The following is a 20,943-nucleotide window of genomic DNA, read 5'->3' as shown; positions in this document are numbered from 1 at the left end:
GCTCATCCAAGTGGCGGATGGCCCATTTTTCGGCATTTTCGTTGCTTTTCCCGAGTTTATGCGCGGTCCGGCGTCGACGGCGCGCTGCACGCAGAGCATACACCTCGTCGCGGTCCACATGGATGCAAGAGATGTAGCCTGAAGACAATTGGTGGTGTGCAGATGCATGGCCTCCCACCTGCCACTGCATGCATCCCTCTGCCTCGCACCCATCCACTGATCGGCATGACGCCCCGTGCTCGCCCCGTGCCCCGCTGCTCGCCCCGCGCCGCGCCGCTCGGCCCCTCGTCGTCACCCAAATGCTTCCAACGCACACACATTGTCGAAGGGCGCACGCCGCGCACACGCCGCACACGCCCCCACACGCAGCAGCAGCACCGTCAGCGTCAGCGTCACCCCCCACCCCCACCGTGAGAGAACAGTGCCATACCCGCACCACGGCGCCGCACGCCGCACCGCCCAGTCCACCACCAAACGCTTGACCCACTCGACTCTACCACCCAAACGCGACTCACACACACAACCCATCAATCGTCACTCAACATCCTTCTTCCAACCATACTCCCCTCGTCAACCATGGCACCCAACACGCGCAGCCGCTCGGCCCCTACACGCCCAGCACCAGCACCAAAGCCAGCACCCAAAGCACCAGCACCCAAGCCTGCACCCAAGAACAAGGCCAGCGGCACGACGGCGAGGAAGAATGGCAAGAAGAAGGCCCAGGCCGACGGTGAGGGGGACGCGGGAGCGGCCGACGCTGCACCCGCTGCGCCCCACGAGGACGACAGCCCACCCGACATGACGCCGGCAGAAGTCGCACGCTTCGCCGCGCTGCAGGGGACAGTCGAGGTCGACGAGGAAGACGACGTCGCGGGTCCCAGCCGGCCAGCCACCGCGCGCCGTGGGCGGGGCGGACACCCCGCGTCATCCCAAAGGACACCTGCGACAGCGACCCGCCGCAGTGGGCGCCAGGAGGCGCGCCCCTCGTCGTCCGCCAATCCGGCTCCGAAGGCCCTCGCCACCGGCAGCATCAAGCAGGCGTCAGCCAAGGTCAAACAGGAGCATCAGCCACCACCCACTCTACCCACTCCACCTCAGCAGCCTCCTGCACAGCCGCACAACGAGTCGGGATACGAACCTACCGGCGACGACCAGGACCCCGGCCCCGACAGCGCGCTCACCTCCCAACTTGCCCCCGACACCACGCCCCACTCGTCCCGGGCGCGCACCGAGCGGTGGATACTCGAACTCGCGCGCAACCCGCCCGTCGGTGCAGGCCCGCCCCCGCCCCTCGCGCCAGACCGCGACGACGGCCCGAGCCACCTCAGCAGCGTGAGCAACGCGCCGAGCGAGAGCGCGTCGGGCGAGGAATCAGGCTCGGCATCCGAAGCGGAGGAGGAAGAATCGGAGACGAGCGAGACGCAAGTCGCCCAGCAGCCAGCACAGCAACCTAAGCTACTCGCGCCACCACAACCCCCGACCTCGAGCCTAGCCACGACGCCGCTCCCCGACCCAGAGCCACAGCCGCAGCCGCTGGTAACGTACCGCCGCAAGCGGGCAGCCGATCCCGGACCGTCAAAGATGCAGGGCAAGCGTGCAGTTAGAGCAGAGAGCGAGGAGGAGCGCCCGGGGCGGAAGCGCCCACGCACGGCGCAGGACCTCAAGCCGCGAGCCATCAAGGCCAAGCCGGTGCGGCGCCGCAAGCCGGTGCGCGAGGAAGAGGAGGAGGAGGACGAGCTGGCCGGCGGCTCGAGCCCGCGCGTCAAGTCTGAGCCGCTCGACGACCCGGCACCACCCCCCAAGGCTGCAGGCACGGCGCGCGGTGCCAAGAGCAGCGCGTGGACGGCCGACAAGAAGCGCGCGGTCATGGACCATGTCGTGTCGCTGGGCGTCGCGCAGGTCGACTATGCCAAGCTGTCAGCTGAGGTGAGTTGCCACCAGGGACTGCGCTGACGCCAGGTCGGCATCTCTGTCACGGCGCTGCGCAACCAGCTGCAGAAGGGCCACAAGGGCAACCTGCGCGACAAGGCGATCAGCGGCGCGGGGGTGTAGGTTGGTGCGGGGAGGAGATGGCGTGCAGGGGTGGCAGATGCCGCGGGAGGACGACGATGCCCCGTGCAGTTACTTGTGTGCAACAATAGTATTATTCGCGTCTGGTACGATGCAGCAGACAGAGTGGCAGTAGCAGTTGAACCCCGCCGGCCAAGGCGGCCGGCCCCCCCGCGCCTCCCGTCGCGGTTGTCACTCTCGGCGAGCGTGCGACAACTCTACCGGCACCCACCCAGCCGTCATGCCCGCCGTGCCCACTGCCATCGTCGCCTGTCGGCTGTGCGCGCCCCGGCACTCGGCACCGAACCAACGCCTAGAGCGCCTAGATGCCGCCCTCTGGCCTCTGACGCGGCCCGCGACCACTGATGAAGCGTCTTGCCTGCGCAGACGCAAGGGCGAGTAGCTCAGTCGGTAGAGCGTGTCATTCGCAGTGCAGGGCGAGCGTCCTTCGTTGGACGCTCGCTCTGCAATCGGAAAGCCGATTTGACAAGGTCTTCGGTTCGATTCCGAACTCGTCCACTCTTTTGTCTGCGCGTCTCTGGCATGTCCAAGTACAACGTGCTGCATCCCCTTACAACTTTCTTGGCGCCTGCCCGCCACCTACCCGCCACCTACAGCCGCGCGCGGCCCCCACCAACAATGTCGGCCGCGCCGCCCTGGATCGCCCTCGCCGCGTCGGCGACCATGTCCTCGACAATCTGGCGCGCGGGGAGCACCTTGTCGATGACGGCGGCGTTGTCGCCCATGAGCTGGGTCGTCAGCGCGCGTCGCCCCCTGCCCAGACCCACGCCCTACTCACCCACATCTTGGCCTCGATGCTGCGCTGGGGGTTCTTGTCGAGGTCGTGCTCGTACGGGACGATGCCGCGGCCCGTGAGGTCCTTGATCTCGTCCTGGCGCGTGTCGTTCCACTCGGCGACGTACGGCGTGCGCTTGACGCGCAGCGGCCGGCCAGAGTAGATGAGCGTGGTGGTCGTGTCGCCCCAGGTCGCGGACACAACCTGCTTCTTGTGCGCGTCGGGCGCCGACGCCTCCTCGGACGCGACGAAGCGCGTGCCGACCCACACGCCGGACGCGCCGTACATGAGCGCGGCGGCCAGCCCGCGCCCGTCAAACACGCCGCCGGCGGCCAGCACCATGATGGGCTTGCCTGAGAGCTTGGAGACGTGGCCCCGCGCCGCGTCGACACAGGCCGGGATGAGCACCGAGAACGGGATGGCGCCCGTGTGCCCGCCGCCCTCGCCGCCTTGCGCGATGACAATGTCGCCGCCGTTCTTGATCACGTTGGGGACGTGCTTTGGGTGGCCGACCATCTGGGGGGGTTAGACCCCAGGCTTTGCACGCAAGCTGACACACCACGGCAACTCACGTTGGCAACCACCACACCCCCCTTGTGCAGCTTGTCGGCAATGTGAGGCGGGACGACACCAATGGCGCACACAAACAGGCGGACCTTCTCCTCGACGATGATGTCGATGAGCTCCTCGAGGTGGCCGTGCGTGTAATCGTGGTTGGTCTTGCGCGCGCCGCCGCCAATCTTGGGGATGGCGAGGTCGACGCCGAACGGCGCGCTCTTGTCGACGAGGTAGCTGCGCAGCTCGTTGATGTTCATGCGGAGCTGCTTGGGCGTCATGGTGAGGCCTCCGATGACGCCCAGCCCGCCGGCGTTGGACACGGCCGCCGCGAGCCTGGGGCCCGAGGCGACAAACATGCCGGCGAGGAGGATGGGGTGCTTGATCCCGACTGGGCGGGAGTGAGTGGGCGTCTGGGCGGACGACTTACACTGCTGGGTGAGCTGCGTGTTGAGGACGGACATGGTGGCTGGTGGGTGGGTGCGTGAGGTGGGGCCCGGCTGTGCGATGCGAGTGGAACCGAGCTGACTGCGAGGTATTATGTAGTCTTGTCGTGGATGATGAGGTGGTGGATGCCAACACGGTCGACGGCCAACTCCGAACCCCGCAAGTGCAGGTGGGGAGGGGGTTTATCTCGAGCCAGCCGGGCGCCGAGAGCACAGGCTAGTGGGGGGTGTGCGTGGAGCAAGGTGAGGCACTGCACGCTCCCTTCTCTCTGTTTGTGCACGCTCGCTCGCCCAGGACGGAATGCTAGCCGCGACACGGCGCCATGGCCGAGGACGACGCCGCGGCGTTGGCTTGGCTTGCGGGGCTCTGCGGGGCGGCGGGGACGACAGACGTCACATGGCCGAGTGAGATGGGACACGGCTTGTTCGGCTAACCCTCGACCACATGTCCCGCTAATCCGGTTGGGTTGGTCCTCGACGGTTGCTCACGCTCAACAGCTTATATAACGCATCGCCAACGCCGACGCGGTCCAACAACCCAACCCACAACCCACAATGGTCTACACGCCCAAGAAAGCCTTTGGTGAGCTGCTCCCCCTCCCCCCGCCCCCCTAACCCCCCAGTCATCGGCGTCGGCTCGACAAAGTTCGACAAGCCGCGCGGCGAGCGCGACTACGATGCGCTCGGCATCGAAGCCACCGTCAAGGCGCTGCTCGACGCCGGCATCACGTACGACGCCGTCGAGCTCGCGACCGTCGGGTACGTGTACGGCGACAGCACGTCCGGCCAGCGCGTGCTCTATACGATCGGCATGACGGGCATTCCGATCCTCAACGTCAACAACAACTGCTCGACCGGGTCCTCGGCCTTTGTCAACAGCGTCCAGGCAATCCAGTCGGGCCAGGCCGACTGCGCGCTCGCGCTCGGGTTCGAGCGCATGGCCCCCGGCTCGCTCTCGTCCCCGTGGACGGACCGCCCCTCCCCCATCGCGGGCACGTTCACGCAGGTGCTCGAGATCGAGGACGAGAAGGCGTACCCCACGCCCGAGAAGGGGCCGTCCGCCGCGCGCATCTTCGGCGCCGCGGGCAAGGAGTACTGCGAGCGCTACGGCGCGACAAACGAGCACATGGCAAAGATCTCGGCCAAGAACCACCAGCACTCGGCCAAGAACCCGTACTCGCAGTTCCGCTTCGCGCCCTCGTGGCAGGAGGTGCTGAACGCGCGCCCGATCACGCGCGAGCTCACGCTGCCCATGTGCTCGCCTACGAGCGACGGCGGCGCCGCGGCCATTGTCGCGAGCGAGGAGTTTGTGCGCAAGCACAAGCTCGAGGACCGCGCCATCGAGATTGTGGGCCAGGCCGTCGCGACCGACAGCGCGCGGCTCTACAACGACCACTCGCGCATCGAGCTCGCTGGCTCGGACATGGCGCGCCGCGCGTCCGAGAAGGCGTACAAGCAGGCCGGGATCGGCCCGAACGACGTCCAGGTCATCGAGCTGCACGACTGCTTTGCGCCCAACGAGCTCATCACGTACGACGCGCTCGGGCTCTGCAAGCCCGGCGAGGCGCACCACATTGTCGACAAGGGCGACAACACGTATGGTGGGAAGTGGGTGGTCAACCCGAGCGGTGGGCTCGAGTCGAAGGGACACGTAAGTACAACACCGCAGCGACCTCCGGCCGAACTAACCCCCCAGCCCCTCGGTGCAACCGGCCTCGGCATGATCTTCTACCTCACGCTCCAGATCCGCGGCGAGGCCGGCGACCTGCAGGTGCCGAATGTGCGCAACGCGCTGGCGCACAACCTCGGCCTGGGCGGCAGCTGCGTCGTGAGCATCCTGCGCAAGCCGGCCTTCTACCGCGCCGGCAGCACGACGGCCTCGCGCGCGGGGTACGACGTCGCGCGCGAGGTGCGCCGCGTGACGCGCACCGAGCTGGACAAGGTGCGCGCGAAGCAGTTCTCCGACTATGTCCCGCCTGCTGTCGAGGAGCGCGCGAGGTTGTAGGGTCGCGAGCCGGACAGCGATTAGTGTCGAAGAAACAATGTAGCCCGAATGCAGTTGTACCTTGTGTGTCGGCAAAGAGAATCAGACAACTGCATACAGACTAGAGTTCGATACCCCGCGCCGCCGCCTACTGCGGGAGCACCTCGAGCTCGCCGAACCCCCAGCGCCAGCCCTTGCCGATCAGGCTCGCGCGCCCGTCGACAATGCTCGCGCGGATGTGCCCGCCGCGCGCGCTCTCCTGCGCGGCGTCAAGCACCACCCCCTCGACATCAGCGGCGTCCACGCCCGCAGCAGCAGCGACGCGGGCCGCGGCGGCCCCAGTACGGAGGTAGTAGTGCAGGAGGGCGGTGTGCGCCGAGCCCGTGACGGGGTCCTCTTCGATGCCGACGCCGGGCGCGAAGACGCGCGACGCGATCGCGACGGTGCCGGTGCCCGTCTTCTTCCCGAGCTGGGTCACGACCGCGAGCGGGACGGCCTTGGCCTGTCGTCAGCCTTCGTCCTCGCCCGCACTCACCAGCGCCGCAGAGTCGACCTTGATCTTCGACACGTCGACCCCACCCCCCACCTCCACGACGTACGCGTCGACGCCAAAGTCGAACTTGCCGACGCCGACGACGTCGCCCGCGCCGAGGCCGACAGCGGCGGCGACCTGCGCGCCGATGCCGTCCAGCTCCGCGGAGACGGGCGTCTCGGTCACGGGGAAGTCGAGGCCCACGCTCGCGCCCTGCCCGAGCGCGCTCTCGAGCGTGGCCGACAGCGAGCCGCGGAAACGCGTCTCGAAGTGCACCTTCTTGGCTTGGGGGTGCGCGTAGTTGAACAGCGTGTAGGCGGCGGCGAGGGTCGCGTGGCCGCAGAGGGGGACTTCCTGCGGGGGTCAGCCTCTCTTCGCGTCTGCTCCTCCCCCCTCTGCCCTCGCCGCTCGGAGTTGGCTCGCCCCCCGGCAGCACTGGTACGGGCGGCACTGCCTGCCAACTCCTCGGCCTCCTCCCCTTCCCTCCCGCTCGCTTCGCTCGTGACGCTCGCAACTCACAGCAGCCGGCGTAAACCACCGCAGCCCGTACCGCGGCTCGTCGGCCCCCGCGTCCAGCGGCACGAGGAACGCCGTCTCGCTCAGGTTGAAGTCCGCCGCGGTCTGGCGGTAGAAGTCCTCGTTGTTGGCGCGCGGGTCGTCGGCTGAGGGGAAGATGACGACCGACGCCTGGTTGCCCGCGTGCGGCGTCGGCGCGAACGCGTTGATCAGGTGGTACGGGAGCGGGGTGGTCATGGTTGTGTGCGGCGTGTGCTCGAGGACGCGGCGTGCGGGTTATGTATATCGCCCGGGACGGGATACGGTAAGCGAGTGAGTGGAATGTGGTCTTGTTGCTCGAGTCGAGGGCGAGTCGATGTCGTCCATGTCGGCCCACGCCCGCATCACATCATCGCTGCTAACCCACTCGTGAGCCGGCCTTGTCCGGCCCGGACCCACTCTAATCTCGCGACATTGTCCCAACAGCGCAGCTCGACTCGCTTGCATGTAACGACGGCAAGCATCAATCTTGGCAAGACGCTGCATGCACGCACACACGCACGCCGTGCCGGTGTACGACTCGGCTGCTTGCTCGGTGCTGCTAGAGCCTGGCGCGACGGCAAGCTGCCTCTACCTCTCTGTCGAGCCACCTGTCGCGGGAACGCGGCTACGCGGACATTTTGTGTTGGACACGGCGGGGACGAGACCACGGTGAAGCTCACGAGCGACTCCCTTCAGAGTCGGAGGTGTCGACTGGGGAGGAGGGCTGTGGACCGCTCGGGCCGCTTCATTCGTTTCGAGTCGGTGGCATCGAGTGACTCGCAGAGCTGGCCAGCTTGGCCAGCTGATGAATGGTGGCGAGAGAAATCGTGAGGAACGAGCGAGGACCAACCCGGGCTCTGCCAGTCCGATGTTTGCGCACGCCTCGACCAAGCAGACTCGTCGTCTTGCCCTCGTGCGCCGGGGCACCACCCAGCATCACAAAGCAGACCCACCGACCGCCGACCGCGCCCTTGTACTTGTGACAACCTCGGCGCCGAAGCGGGGCGTCCCCCGCGTAGCACGCCCCTCGCATCTTGCTCATCACACCTGCCAACCTGGGCATGCTTACCCAGCGGTGACGGCCCAAGGCATGTGGTACATTCATGTCCGTCGGCCAGCGAGCATGGGCCGCCGCCACTCGCCCGCACGACGGCGCTGCACCAGATTGGTTTGGCAGGGTTGAAGCGAGGTTAAACCTGACTCGTCGCGACGGTTAGCTCGCGTGTGCGCGCATATCCCGGCGGGCGGCGGGAGCCTCGACGGCGATAGCGTGCTGGCCACGCGTCGTCAAGCTCGCCAAGCAGCATTGTTGATAATCAGCGTCGGCGACGGCGCGCGACAGGTGGCTCCAGGTGGCTCCTGGGTGAGCACCACTTTTCCGCGGGAGGGACGGCCACGTGGCAAACCCTGACGGCTTGCACCACGTCTTGGTAACAACCAGAGTTTCCGACGGAAGTTGCTCGCCCGTTGGCTTACTGTCAGCCAGCAATGACGCGTAGAGTGCACCACTTTTTCTGTCTTCCCGTCTGGCTGCCAGCGCGTGGGCAGACCAACCCCGTCTGGGATAAATACCAGCAGCAGCACGTCGATAACAACAACAACAACACCAGCTCCAGCTCCACCACAAGCACCACTCACACCCGCCACTCGCCACTCACCACCAAGTAACAATGGCCGGCTCCCCGCAGAAGAACGTCGTCGTCATTGGCGGTAAGTGGCTTCATTCGCCGGCACCCTCCCTTATCCGGATCCGGCTGACCCCCGCAGCCTCAGTCGCAGGCCACACCTTTGTCAACGCGCTGGCCGACAAGCTTCCCGCCGACCACCGCATCCTCCTCGTCGAGCGCAACGGCTTCACGGTGCACCTCCCCGCCGTTGTCCGCGCGCTCGTCGTCCCCGGCTGGGAGTCCAAGAACCTCACCGCCGAGGTGACCCAGGCGTCCATCTTCAAGAGCGGCTCGCGCCATCGCGTGCTCTCGCCCAACTCGGTCGTCGAGCTCAAGAAGAACAGCCTCGTACTCGAGAAGCCGTTCGAGGGCTCGACCGAGGTGTCGTTTGTTGTGAGTGCTGTGCAGGCAGGCGCCAAGGACCACGCTAACCGTCCCCAGAAAGCCATCATCGCGACCGGCGCGTCCCAGCCCCTGCCGATGCGCCCTACCCCCGGCTCGACGCTCGAGGGCTTCAAGGCCGACCTCGTCCGCATCCAGAACGACATCAAGGCGGCCAAGTCGATCGCCATCATCGGCGGCGGCACCGTCGGCACCGAGGTCGCCGGCGAGATCTCCGAGCTCTACCCCAACAAGCACGTCACCATCGTGCACTCTGACAACGGCCTGCTCCAGCCCTCGGGCATCGCCTCGACCGCCAAGGAGGTCTACTCGCCCCCTCCCACCGACCGCAAGCTCTCGGTCGCGCTCGAGAAGTCGCTCAAGCAGCGCGCCGTCAACGTCGTGCTCAACGACCGCGTCGTCTTCCCCAAGGGCCCCGTGCAGGGCTCCGAGTGGGACGGCACCTCGGGCCTCCAGCACGGCGTCCGCCGCCTTGCCCTCCAGTCGGGCAAGTCGGTCGAGGCAGACTACGTCTTCGTGTCGATTGGCAACACGCCCAACTCTGGCCTCGTCAAGGCTGTCGACCCCACGGCGCTCACCAACAACAACTACATCAAGGTCGACGCCTTCTTCCGCGTGCAGGCCGCCGCCGGCTCGCCCCTCTCGGGCCAGTACTATGCCATCGGTGATGTCGCTGCTGTCGCGGGCTGGAAGACGGCCGTCGCCGCCGCCGCCGAGGGCCCCGCGCTCGCCGCCGTCATCGACGCCGAGATCAAGGGCAAGAAGCCCAAGGCCTACAGTGCCCCCGCTACCGGCGGCGCCATGGTCGTCTCGCTCGGCACCAAGGAAGGCTCGGGATACCTCCCCCTCCCGCTCTTCGGCAACGTCACGGCCCCCGGCTTCATCATTGGCATGAAGACCAAGGACTTCTTTGCCGGCAAGTCGTTCTTCCCCCGCTTCCAGGGCTCGCAGAAGATTACCGCGTGATGGGTGTGCGTGCATTGGCTGGGCGGGCGTTTGCCGCTGCAGTTGGTTTCCTCATAGACTTCACTGTTGTTTACTAGAGCTATATGAATAGTAATGTTCTGTTTCTGCGGTGGTGTGGCGAGGTGATTGCTTGCTCTGGCCGAGTCGTTGTCGTCGTCATTCACCGCGAGTCCGACAAGCTTGCCCTTGAGGCGGCGTCAAAGCGGCCTCGAGCACCCATCCACGCCGAACGAGGGGACCGATGCGGCGCCCGTCGCGCCTCTGCCGAGGCCACTGCACCCACCACGGCGGCCATACATCCGCCGGAACCCATTCTCCGCGGTGAGGGGAGCAGGTACCTCTGTACCTGTGCGCATGTGTCCGAGGGCGAGGGTGTCGGCTCCTCCACCCGAGTCGGCCCCGAGGCTACGTGCCCGCCATGCCCGCTGCGTGTGCAGCGGCGGGCCGACGGAACAGCGGAGCACGAGCCCGCCCCGTGGTACCTCGGTACATGCCTTTTCCCGGCGTCCCCCGGCGTCGGCGATCGCAGAAAAACTTCTCGGTCGGCAGTCGCGCGAGCCCTCGGTCGGCGGTACGGGTCTCGGCCTCGCTAGTGCACTGGGTGGGTCGCTGGCCGCCTCTCTCTACTTCTACTTGCCGTCTTGAGATCCAGCGGACTCGAGACGGGCAGCCCCACCGCGTGTGGCGGGCGCTGCCACACGCGTGCAACCCACTTCCGGCGCAGCATTGCGTGCTGCGCCCGCAGCGATGTTGCGAAAAGTGACGCCGCGACCCTCGACGCGCCGTAAGCCTGGTTCGCTGGTTCGCGTCGACCCCCGCTCTCTCCGGCGGAATGACGCGCGAGATCTCGCTCGCTGTTCGCTATCACACGACGGCCGGGACCAACTGGCCTGGCCTACGATCGATTCCTAAGATTGCCGGGGTGGGGAGGCGTGCGTGCGCGTACTCTCCCGCACGCCTGTGGAGCGAGCGCGTCTGGTGGCGGCGATGCAGTGCCACTCTGCACACGCCACTGCACTGGCGCCACCCACGACCCCGCCATATCAAGGTTGGCGGCCCCACTGCCATATCTAGGTTGGCTGCGTTGACGGTGCCTCGCTGCGATATCGGCGCCGCGGTGGAGCAGCAGGTACGCGGCCGATGGGACCGTGAGTATGTAAGTACATGCAGTAGCTCCGGCCCCACCGACCCCGTCGCCGCTCGGGGTGTACCTCCCCGCTCTCGTGCTCACACCAGCCACCTGGCGGCGAGGGGCTGGCTGGGTCAGCTGGCGGCCGCACCACCGCCACCCAGCGCCGCCGTCGTCGCGAGCAGCGGCGCGAATAAGCGTACCTGTAGTCAAGTGCCTCGGCTCCACCCACCCCCGCAGCGCCGCAGCACAGACGGCCAGACCACCGTGAGACATTCATTATACGCGTAAAATTAAAATCTGGTCATCTGAGCGTTTGGCAGGCCGTGTCTGACGACACGGGCCTGGCGTTGACGACGAGGTCATTGTTCCGGGGAATGAATGGACCGACTTGAGGCAAACGTCACATGCTTTATGGCTGTTTGAGAGTGACACAGACGGCAACAGCGGCAAGAGGTCATATTGCCAGCGGACCTGTTTCAACCCGCTGCCGTAAGGCCGGGTGTGGGAAGTCGACGACGGCGAGCAGCGAGCAGTCTCCGCGGCAGCCAGCTCGCACGCATAGGCCGTTTCAGCTCACCCGCATTACCACACAATCTCGAGAGCTGCAATGTGACTTGGCAATGCACACGCCGATTGTGGCGGGGGGGGTAAAGTAGTCATTTCGAGCCCTCTGTGCGTTTGAAGACGCAGTCATTGTCATGAGGACGACACTTAGGTTTCAGGGTGAGACACGAGTGAACCAATACCATGACTTTCCAAGGGTTGCAAGCATGCGTTTGTTGCTCAACCTCGAGTTCGGCGCACAAGGCACACGCCGGCCTCGCCCTGAGCAGAGCAGCGGACTGGACTGAGGACAGGTCGGCCGCGGCCGCCTCAGTCGGTGGCGCCGTCTGCCTCGGGCCTCGCTCAGAATTCATTCAACGCCGTCGACCGCCGCCGCCGACATGTACATTTTCAGGCGCGTCGGTCCCGCATCTGCACACGCCGCCGCTAAATTGGTTGTGCCGAGCCGCGCGCAGACCGTGGTGGCGCAGACTGCCCCATTCCGTGGCGTGGCGCAATTGAAACACACGCGAGCCGCACACTGTCGCCTCCAAGGTTTGCTCGGCGCCGCGGCCGCCGCCGCAACCTTGCCCAGAGAAATGGTAGATTAGGAAGATTCAGTTTCAGTCATCTGCCATCTTCCATCCGCCGGCGGGCCAGGCCGGCGCCGACTGCCGCGCCGCTGCCCACACCCGCAGCCCGCAACCACCTCTCGTACCCATTATGCTGCCGCCCGCGCAACCGTTTCATGGCCGCACCAGCACCAGGGCCAGTTACCATCTCTCGTATGCCGTGTCGCGCCCGCCCGTTGCCTGCTCCAAGCGGGCAAGCATGCTCCCACCGGCTGTTCCTAGTGACTGCCAACTGTCCGTCGCGACGAGGTGGCGTCGCGAGCACGAGCAGCGCCACGCTGGATCTCGTCCTCGTCCCGACGACTGCTGCGTGCACCAGCTCGCTCCTTTGCTCCGCTCCGTCGACGTCGAGATCCCTTGTGCCTAAACTTTGGCTTTAGAGCCCACCTGCGCCGCGGTGCGCCACACGCCGCTAGCGCAGGATGAGATAGCGAGCAGAGTACAAAAGGTCTGGCCGACCGACAGTAGCGTAGGACACGTCAAGCCAAGCACGGGAAGCAAGCATGCACGCGGGCAGGGCGGCCAAGTCAAACCGCCCGGCAGTCGAGCAACCAACTCGACGGCGGCGGCCGACGCGGGCGAAGGAACAATGCAGGCAGCAATCGCGCGGAGAATTTTACCGCCCTCAATAACGTAAAGCAACGTACTTGGCGAGGTGTTTCCCACCTCCCACTGGTCACCTGCCGTCATGCATGCCCCTCTCTTTCCAGGTCCCATGGTGGCCATGGAAAAAAAAACTCTCCGCGCGTAGTACGCACCATCAAGCTGGGGATGTACGGATTGTGGCGCCGTCCAGCTTCCGCTGCTGTTCTGGCAGGTTAGAGCACGACGAGCAGAGTGTCGCTCAGAGACGCGGCGTATCCGCATTCCATCTGCGTAAGACGCGGCACGAGGCCCCGCGCGGTACTCGCGCTGGTTCGGCGCGCGCCCACCGTCTCGGCTGGATGTATTTGCAGGTGGGCAACGCGCGGGGCGGGCTCGCTCACCTCTGCTCACACTCCCAGCTCCCAGCCCAAGCTCCCAGCCTGTGCACCACCCACGACTGATGGTTCGAAACAACTCGTTCCCTTAGACCCTGCCGTTTGTCCGAAACTCGTGCAGCGTGCCTCTGCCCGTCTGCTGCCCGCCTGCGACCGAGGGCCAGATTAGCTCTCTACCCACGTCAACACTTACGGCTGCTTGCAGCAACCAAGGTTTGTCAAGCCCCTGCACTAGCTGCCGGCTCGCTTTCCCGGCTTGCTCTCACTCGATGCATCCGTTGTTAGGTAAGTTTACAATCCGGCCGACGAGTCCTGGACGGGTGGACGAGGCCTAGCCAGGTTGCCGGCAGCGTGGCGCGTTCTCCCTCCCCGCGTGCATACACACGGCAGCGACCGATGTAATGGCTTTGAGATCGAGCGGCGGCGCGGCGCGGCGCGCTGTTGGTCGTCGTCTCGTAGAGCACGCACACTCGCTCGCTCTGCATCCACCCTCAGGCGCGCGTGCTCGCGGCGCCGTCGGCGGCGTGGCGCACCGCGGGCGGCGCCGCAGTGTTTTTACCTGACTGATTGATGTCATGTCAATCAATTCGGTCAGGCACATGGGGAGCAAAAAACGCAGGAGCCGGCCCCTGTTTCGGCGACGACGAGCAAGGAGAGGCAGGGGAGGCGTGGAGGACGACGAGGGGAAAGGGAAGGAGAGGGACCGAGGGAGGGACAGTAGGGATGGTCAGGCGGCAACACGGAGACTCGGACACGACAGACCTGGACCACGGCCACCCAGAGCCGCCCATCCACCCCCGCAACTAGACTCCCCAGCACCCCGAATCTGTGATGCCCTCTCGCGCTGCTGTTCCTGCCTGCCTGCCTGCCTGCCTGCCCGCTGCCGCCGCCGCCTGCGCTGCTCGTCTCCATAGCACCTCCCATCAGGTCCTGGTATTCCTGTATTCCTATCCTGGTATACCCCAGCACAGCGCCGCCCAGCCTCGCTCGGCTCCAGTCGTTCTCATAGTCTGGACCCAGCGGACACCACCTTGCCTGGCTGCCTGCGTGCATCAGCGCAGCAACGTAACCCCCTCCCCCTTCCCCCCCGCTCCCTCGTACCCGTACCTCGCTCGCTCGCTCGCTCGCTAGCAACTACAACATAGGCTAAGATACATCCAACACGCACCCAGCAAGCCAGCACGGGTAAAACGAGGGCACAGGTAGCCACTGCAGCCACCGTACCCGCATCTCAACCGCTCCTCCCCTCTCCAATCCGGCTCCCTTCCTCCTCCTCCTCGTCCTACCCCTCCGACACCTGCCTGCCTGCGATTAGCCTCGTGCCCACAGTCAGGACATTTTCCGGCGCTGGCTGGATTGCAGGGTGGGAAGCATTTGCTGCGCCGCTGCTGCTGCAGATGGTCCAACTCGCAGGTCCCGTTCTCTCCACAACTCTATCCTCGACTCTCTCTCTGTCATCACCATCTTAGCATCATCACCATCCTTCTAGAAACCTGGCCGACTCGACGTGCACGACCACTCGGCCTTCTCTCCCCGCATCCATCCGCCGGCATCTCGACCGCGACCCCTCGGCGCCTGTCGCGTCCAGGAGCAAGCATCGACGCCGACGATCAGAGGCGCAGCTCCGACATCCTGCACAGGCAAGGAAGGTGTCACCCGACCCTAGCTAGCTAGCCAGACCCCCCCGTCTCGACTGCTGCTGCTGCTGCCCTCACCACCACCAACCCGCCATCGACCGCGCACCTCTCGTGCCCATGAAGTGTCGAGCACGCATCGCATCACATCTCCCCCGTCCATGCTAGCCGCCAGTGCTAAGCCTCGACCACCACACCTCTTGGCCGACGGCGGACGCCAACAACAAGGCGATCCTGCTCAACCACCACACGCCGCCGCACCACCAAAGTCGTCAACCTTGGCGTCTCCAATACAGCCGCCGCCACCACCGCCGTTGCCCGTAGACAAGAACATGTCGACGATTGACGGCGCAGTGGTGGCAGAAGAGTCGCTCGCGACTTCTCCCCATGCACATCCCCAGGAGCAGCAGCCCTTGCCGCCTGGCCCGTCAAACGGTCGGCGCATAAACCGCTTCCTTAAGCGCTCCAAGCCATCCTCGCCGGTCGACGCCGCCCGTCCCTCATCCTCATCATCACCAGCAGTCGCCGAAAAGCCCAGGCTCAAGGGAATCCTCGCTGATAGCTCAAGGGCTGGTGCGCCGCAACCTCATGTCCGCACCGTGTCGCATAATGTGGACCCACCCCTGCCATCGTCGTCCACGACGAAAGCGAGCCGTTCGGCCGTCCACCTCGCGACCGCGCCCGGATTACACGAGGCCGACGACTCTACGCCGACGACCTCGCCATCCAAGCTCAAGAAGAAGAGGAGCTTTCCGAAAGCGCTGTCGGATGACAAGGCTTCCCGATGGCTTACCCCAAACCTCATGAAAGGATCCCTGTCGACTAGCGCGTTGGCCCTCTTCCCTAACAGTTCATCCCATCTCGACCCATTGCCGCCGCCGCCCAAAGCCGCCGATGACGCCGAGGTTCGCAAGCGCAAGAGCGGTCGACATTCACTCGCCGCTCTATTCCAGTCAAAGCAACGTGTCGCGTCCGCCCCCGTCGTCTTGGCCGTCCCCTCGCCCGTCGAGGACCCGATTGATGATAAGCAAATCGTCATGCCCATCTCGCTCGACTCGCCCGTCAAGACGCAGACGTTGCCAAAGGCTCTCTCCAGTCCACCAAAGCTCTCACAGCCTTCGTTTGAGAGCCACCGTGTGACCAACTTGGAGACGTCGTCGTCCCCGAATCTGCGCATCTCGGCTCGTCAACCACCTTCGCTTAACCACCCACCTCGGCAGCCGCCGTCAGGAATCCCAGTGCTGGTACGCCCATCCTCCCACTCGCAACTACGAAGTCGACCTCGCGCACCGTCGTACACCAACGGCACACCGCGAGGCGCCATCGTCTACACCGGCCCACCGAGCACCAGCTCGCTCTCGCACATGTCGCCGCTGGGATCGTCGATCAACCTGTCGCGTACCAGCCTGAGCCTCTCGCAGACGTCATTGCTACTTCCGAGTGAGCCTCGCGATCAGCTCCTGTCCAAGGACCACTACCACTTGCGCTTTGCAACCACGTACATCAACATGCTCATCACCCCGGCGCTTCGTAACGCGACGTTCTCCAAGTCGGATCGCAACATGGAAATTAAGCATATCACCGAGGATCGCCTGGGCATGCTCGCTCGCGTGGAGCGCACCTGGGGTGGATCCTGGGCAGAGGCTGCCAGTGATCTCATGAGCGGAAACACGTCTGGTGTCACGCCAGAGGTCAGGGAGGCCAAACTCAGAGCTTGTAACATCACTGCGACAGCAAAGTCACGCGAACGCAAGGTGTTTGTGTCGGCCCTGCGAGACGGGATCCTGTTCTGTTTCTTGTTCAACCGCCTCTTCCCATCGCAGCCCGCCCACATTCAGCGCGTCAAGGTCCCCAAGGACGACGTTCGCATCGCCGCCAACTTTGACCGCTTCTTTGCAGCGTGCCGCGAGATGGGCGTACCGGAGAGCGAGCTGTTTACGCTAGCCAACCTCGACGAGCACTCGCCCCATGGACTCGCAAAGGTCTCCAAGACGATCCTCGTCTTGGCCCAGATGGCCGTCCCCGTGTCATCCCCAACGACCTCCATGATCCCAGTGCCCAAGCCTCGGGCATCGGCATCACGTCTGTCCCCGCCTGCAGACTCGGGGGATGTCACGGTTGTCGCAACACCCACCGCTACCGCCTCCTCGTCTCCGAGCCAGGGCACGTCACCACGATCTCCCGGATCGACACGAGTGTATGGACCCTCTTCATCGCGATCGGTCCGGGAAAGGCGCCTGCGGAGTAGCTCGAGTGATCTGCTGGCTAGACTGCAATCAGAGGCCGGGTCTAGCACTGGAGGTGCAGCGAATGGTGCTGGTGTTGTTGCCGCGGCTGCTGGTGCGGCTGCCGGTGCTGTGTCAAAGACGGGAGCCGCTGGAAGCGCACGAGGAGGTAGTAGTCATGGTGTGTCACAGTCGCCGTCGTCGTCACCAACAGTTGCGACGCCACCCACGCCGCCGACGAAATCGCCAGTGCGCGGGACGACTCCTCTGACGCCACTGTCACGGTCGGCTCCATCAACTCAGGGGACGCCACCCACGGCACGGCCACCACTACGCACGTCGACCATTCTGCCACCATCATCCTCGTCGACGATTACAACAACATCGGCAGCCTCGGCTTCAACAGCGAGCGTAAAGTCTTCGCACATTTCCTTTGCGCGGCCAAGCGACGCATCAGTCACTTCCAACTCGGGCTACCATCGCGTGTCGGTCAACGACTGGAACAGCAGTGCCTCGTCGATCCACTCGGTCCACCACTTGGCGCCCCTGCACGAGCGCGAACGCACGCCCAGTCTCGTCAGCACAAACTCTCACGTTGCGTCATCCTACTCGCGATCCAGCATCTCGAACGGTTCTGCCCCTACCATTGTAGGCGATGACCCGACGCGTACATTGGAGGTCGAAGACGACTACGACCAGATGCGCGCGGCGACAAACGGACTCGTCGACGCCCCGTCCCAGGGCGGGCTCGGTGGAAGCCTCCCTAACAGGCCTCCATCGCCACGACGGATGAGTGAGCAGACCCTGCAAGAGGCCCGGCGCAAGATCATAGGCACGCTCCTGTCCAGCACCGAGGACCTGTCACTCCAGAACCGTGGCTCCCAAGACGATGCTCGTGGGATTGCCCTGTCGCAGTCGCTGGCGGCTCTCGAAGGGTCGCCGTCCCTTGGCGCGAGCAAGCTCCTTTCCGACAGCCCTCGCATCCGCCCAATCTCTCGTGGTGCACGCCAGAGCCTCGAGCTCCAGCAGCAGCAACAGAGACTCTCCGAGGAGGAACCTACTGCCGCTGTCAGTTCCCAGCTGCCCCCTCGACCTCGCATTCGTCGACCGAGTACCACTGGCCGTATCGTCGTGCCCAAACGGCCACAGTCACCTATCTCACCACAGCTCTCGCTCTCCATGCACGGCGCGCTCATCTCGCCGACCATAACCATCGAGTCAGTGTCGGGCTCGGCAGACCAGTTTGGCCGCATGTCCAAGGAGGAGCGCAGGCGCTCCGAGGACTATGCGCGCAACCCAATCCAGTCGGCCAACGGTAGGCTCATGAACATGAAGAACCACTCCATGATCAACCTGCCGTCGACACACAGCCGCCGGACGTCGACGCTCAGTGGCCACTCGCGCGACAGCATGGTGCACGCCTCGTTACAAGTCCTGGAGTTCTCAGAGCCCGGTCAAGACCCTGTCCGTTTCCAGCTCGGCAACTGCATCGGGCGCGGCCAGTTTGGTTCAGTCTATCGTTCGCTCAACCTCACGACTGGACAGATGGTGGCTATCAAGCGCATCCGCCTCTCTGGAATGAAGGAGAAGGAGGTCCGTGACGTCATGCGCGAGGTCGAGCTCCTCAAGCGTCTCTCTCACCCGGGCATTGTCAAGTACGAGGGCATGTCGCGTGACGACCAGTACCTGAACATTGTGCTCGAGTTTGTGGAGAACGGCTCTCTCGGACAGACCCTCAAGGCCTTTGGAAAGTTCAACGAGCGCTTAGTCTCGTCGTATGTCGGCAAGATCCTCGAGGGCTTGCACTACCTCCACTCCCAAGGCGTTGTCCATTGTGACCTCAAGGCGGCCAACATCCTCTCGACCAAGAACGGCAACATCAAGCTGTCCGACTTTGGCGTGTCCCTCAACATGCGTGCCGTCGAGAACTTTGCCGAGCGCGCCAGTGTCGGCAAAGCCGAGGGTGCCAAGGGGGTCAGCGAGATTGCTGGCACCCCTAACTGGATGGCCCCAGAGATCATCAAGCTTTCTGGCGCCTCACCTGCGTCTGACATCTGGTCCCTGGGCTGCACCGTCATCGAGCTGCTGACCGGCAAGCCGCCGTACTCGGGCGTCGGGAACAGCATGACTGTGCTCTTCCGCATCGTCGAGGACGCGATGCCACCGCTCCCGGTCGGCGCTTCGGCCGACGCTCTCGACTTCCTCAAGCTTTGCTTCGCCAAGGACCCGAAGCAGAGACCGACGGCTGCCATGCTGTTCCAGCACGAATGGGTGCGCTCCAGCCTGCCTGACATGGCCAAGCTCCATTTCGACTCACTGCCCTTCGTACACCGCATGGCGCAGAAGAGTGACCACGGCGTGCCCCGCGTCGACTCGCAGCGTATCTTTGACAGCTCGCAGGCACGCTCCGCCTCAGCGTCGATGGTAGACCTCCCGGGGGCTGCCACCACCCGCGAGCTCGAGGGTGTCGCCGAGACGTCGCGTCGTGCCCAGGCCAGCATGGTCAGCCTGCACTCGCACTACTCGCAGAGCACCACGGCGCTGGACAGCTCGGTCGCCAAGGCGCATTCGTTGGTCAAGACACGATTCGCCAAATGTAAGTACATTGTTAGGAACGCTTCGAGCAACGACTAACATCCCGCAGCTATCACCTGCCACGTCTGCCTCGACGGCGTCAAGAAGGCCGCCTACCTGTGCCAGAACTGCGGCCTGATCACGCACTCCAAGTGCGCGAAAGGTGCCAACCCACGCTGCAACGTTCGCGAGCAGCTGGCTCTCCTCGTCAGCCAGCAGGACTGGACGCCGTCGGCGCCGTCGTCGCGCGACAACTCGCCTTACCCCTGGGACTCGCAAGGTGGCAGCACGCCACTGACGTCGCTGCCAGCGCGACTGTTCGCTCGTGCTGGGGGCTCCAAGTCGTCCCTTCTCGCCGCGTCTACGACGTCGCTGGTCGACCATCCGGCTGGCGACAAGGAGAGCGCCTCGGGCGCCAGCTCGGGTGCGCGCCGCCCGTCGCGCCTCTCGTCCGGTGCAGCGTCTGCGACTCGCCCGTACCCGTTCCCGGCGGACCACCCGGTCCCCGAGAAGGCGGTGAGCGGATCGCTGCGCTCGCGACACTCTCAGACGAGCGAAGAAGACGGCACATCTGCCAACACGCGGGACCGCTCGACGTCGCTCATCCGCATCGACGAGGACGTGCCAGCGCAGAGCTCGCACCTCGGAGGCGGGGGCCCCCGCACCTACCCCCCTCCCATCCAGCACGTCCCAACCGTGCGCGTTCTCGAGCCCGGTCCGGAGGACCGCGGCATCAGCGGCGGCCCCGCCGTGCGCCGCAAGCAGCGCCGCGAGCGCGACTCCAAATCCGAGTGTATCATCGCCTAGGCGCCACAAGTAATACATGGGTCTTGTGGCCAGGAGGCAGGTACGGACTCTTGTCCTCTTTCTTTTTCTCTCTTTCGGGCTTTGCACACTCTCTCACACCACACCACACTCTGCTCCATCTCTCTCTCTCTCTCTCTCTCTCTCTCTCTCTCTCTCTCTCTCTCTCTCTCTCTCTCTCTCCACCCGCACTAGCCCCCATGTTGTTCTTTTAGCTGTAGCGTCCCTCGCATTGTAGTAGTTCATCTGGCGCCGGCCGGGGTCACTAGGACCTCGACTGAGCGCCGCCTACCCCACCCTAGCCCAATCATCTCGACCAGCATTCCGTCGCCTGTTGCCATATACATCGGTAGCGGCGAGAATCCATCGGCATAAAGTCATAGTAGCGCAGCATGCATTGTTGGCGCAACCAGTTGCAACCTTTCGTGGCCGTGCCCGACTAACCGCCGCGCTCGTTGTCAACGATGCCGTCGTCGCCGGCCATT

At 64.9% G+C, this 20,943-nt stretch overlaps 6 protein-coding genes and 1 non-coding gene across 7 annotated transcripts; 5 read left to right on the top strand and 2 right to left on the bottom strand.

The window, feature by feature from the left end:
• Positions 1-576: 576 nt before the first annotated feature.
• On the top strand, positions 577-2,052 carry Q8F55_007892 (uncharacterized protein; the record flags this gene model as incomplete). The annotated part of the gene is made up of 2 exons (XM_069356305.1): positions 577-1,926; positions 1,960-2,052. 2 exons carry the CDS (start codon positions 577-579, stop codon positions 2,050-2,052), a joined length of 1,443 nt encoding a protein of 480 aa, XP_069206146.1.
• A 390-nt stretch (positions 2,053-2,442) lies between these two features.
• Q8F55_007891 lies at positions 2,443-2,568 on the top strand. The gene has a single exon. It is a non-coding gene; the product is annotated as a tRNA-Ala (tRNA).
• Positions 2,569-2,660: 92 nt separating this feature from the next.
• Q8F55_007890 (uncharacterized protein) lies at positions 2,661-3,864 on the bottom strand (the record flags this gene model as incomplete). Its single annotated transcript, XM_069356304.1, has 4 exons — positions 2,661-2,798; positions 2,849-3,361; positions 3,418-3,791; positions 3,831-3,864. The coding sequence occupies 4 exons, from the start codon at positions 3,862-3,864 to the stop codon at positions 2,661-2,663; spliced, it is 1,059 nt and encodes a 352-aa protein (XP_069206145.1).
• Positions 3,865-4,401: 537 nt separating this feature from the next.
• Q8F55_007889 (uncharacterized protein) lies at positions 4,402-5,851 on the top strand (the record flags this gene model as incomplete). The annotated part of the gene is made up of 3 exons (XM_069356303.1): positions 4,402-4,429; positions 4,470-5,497; positions 5,543-5,851. 3 exons carry the CDS (start codon positions 4,402-4,404, stop codon positions 5,849-5,851), a joined length of 1,365 nt encoding a protein of 454 aa, XP_069206144.1.
• Positions 5,852-5,978: 127 nt separating this feature from the next.
• Q8F55_007888 (uncharacterized protein) lies at positions 5,979-7,115 on the bottom strand (the record flags this gene model as incomplete). Its single annotated transcript, XM_069356302.1, has 3 exons — positions 5,979-6,332; positions 6,366-6,716; positions 6,882-7,115. 3 exons carry the CDS (start codon positions 7,113-7,115, stop codon positions 5,979-5,981), a joined length of 939 nt encoding a protein of 312 aa, XP_069206143.1.
• Positions 7,116-8,569: 1,454 nt separating this feature from the next.
• Q8F55_007887 (uncharacterized protein) lies at positions 8,570-9,934 on the top strand (the record flags this gene model as incomplete). Its single annotated transcript, XM_069356301.1, has 3 exons — positions 8,570-8,609; positions 8,667-8,959; positions 9,008-9,934. 3 exons carry the CDS (start codon positions 8,570-8,572, stop codon positions 9,932-9,934), a joined length of 1,260 nt encoding a protein of 419 aa, XP_069206142.1.
• Positions 9,935-15,187: 5,253 nt separating this feature from the next.
• Positions 15,188-20,461, top strand: CDC15_2 (Protein kinase of the Mitotic Exit Network; the record flags this gene model as incomplete). Its single annotated transcript, XM_069356300.1, has 2 exons — positions 15,188-19,676; positions 19,725-20,461. 2 exons carry the CDS (start codon positions 15,188-15,190, stop codon positions 20,459-20,461), a joined length of 5,226 nt encoding a protein of 1,741 aa, XP_069206141.1.
• Between the last annotated feature and the right edge of the window lie 482 nt (positions 20,462-20,943).

Source organism: Vanrija albida (assembly GCF_041260175.1).
Source record: "Vanrija albida strain AlHP1 chromosome Unknown contig_6, whole genome shotgun sequence".
NCBI classification, from domain to species: Eukaryota; Fungi; Basidiomycota; class Tremellomycetes; order Trichosporonales; family Trichosporonaceae; genus Vanrija; species Vanrija albida.
This window is presented reverse-complemented; position numbering and strand designations above follow the sequence as displayed.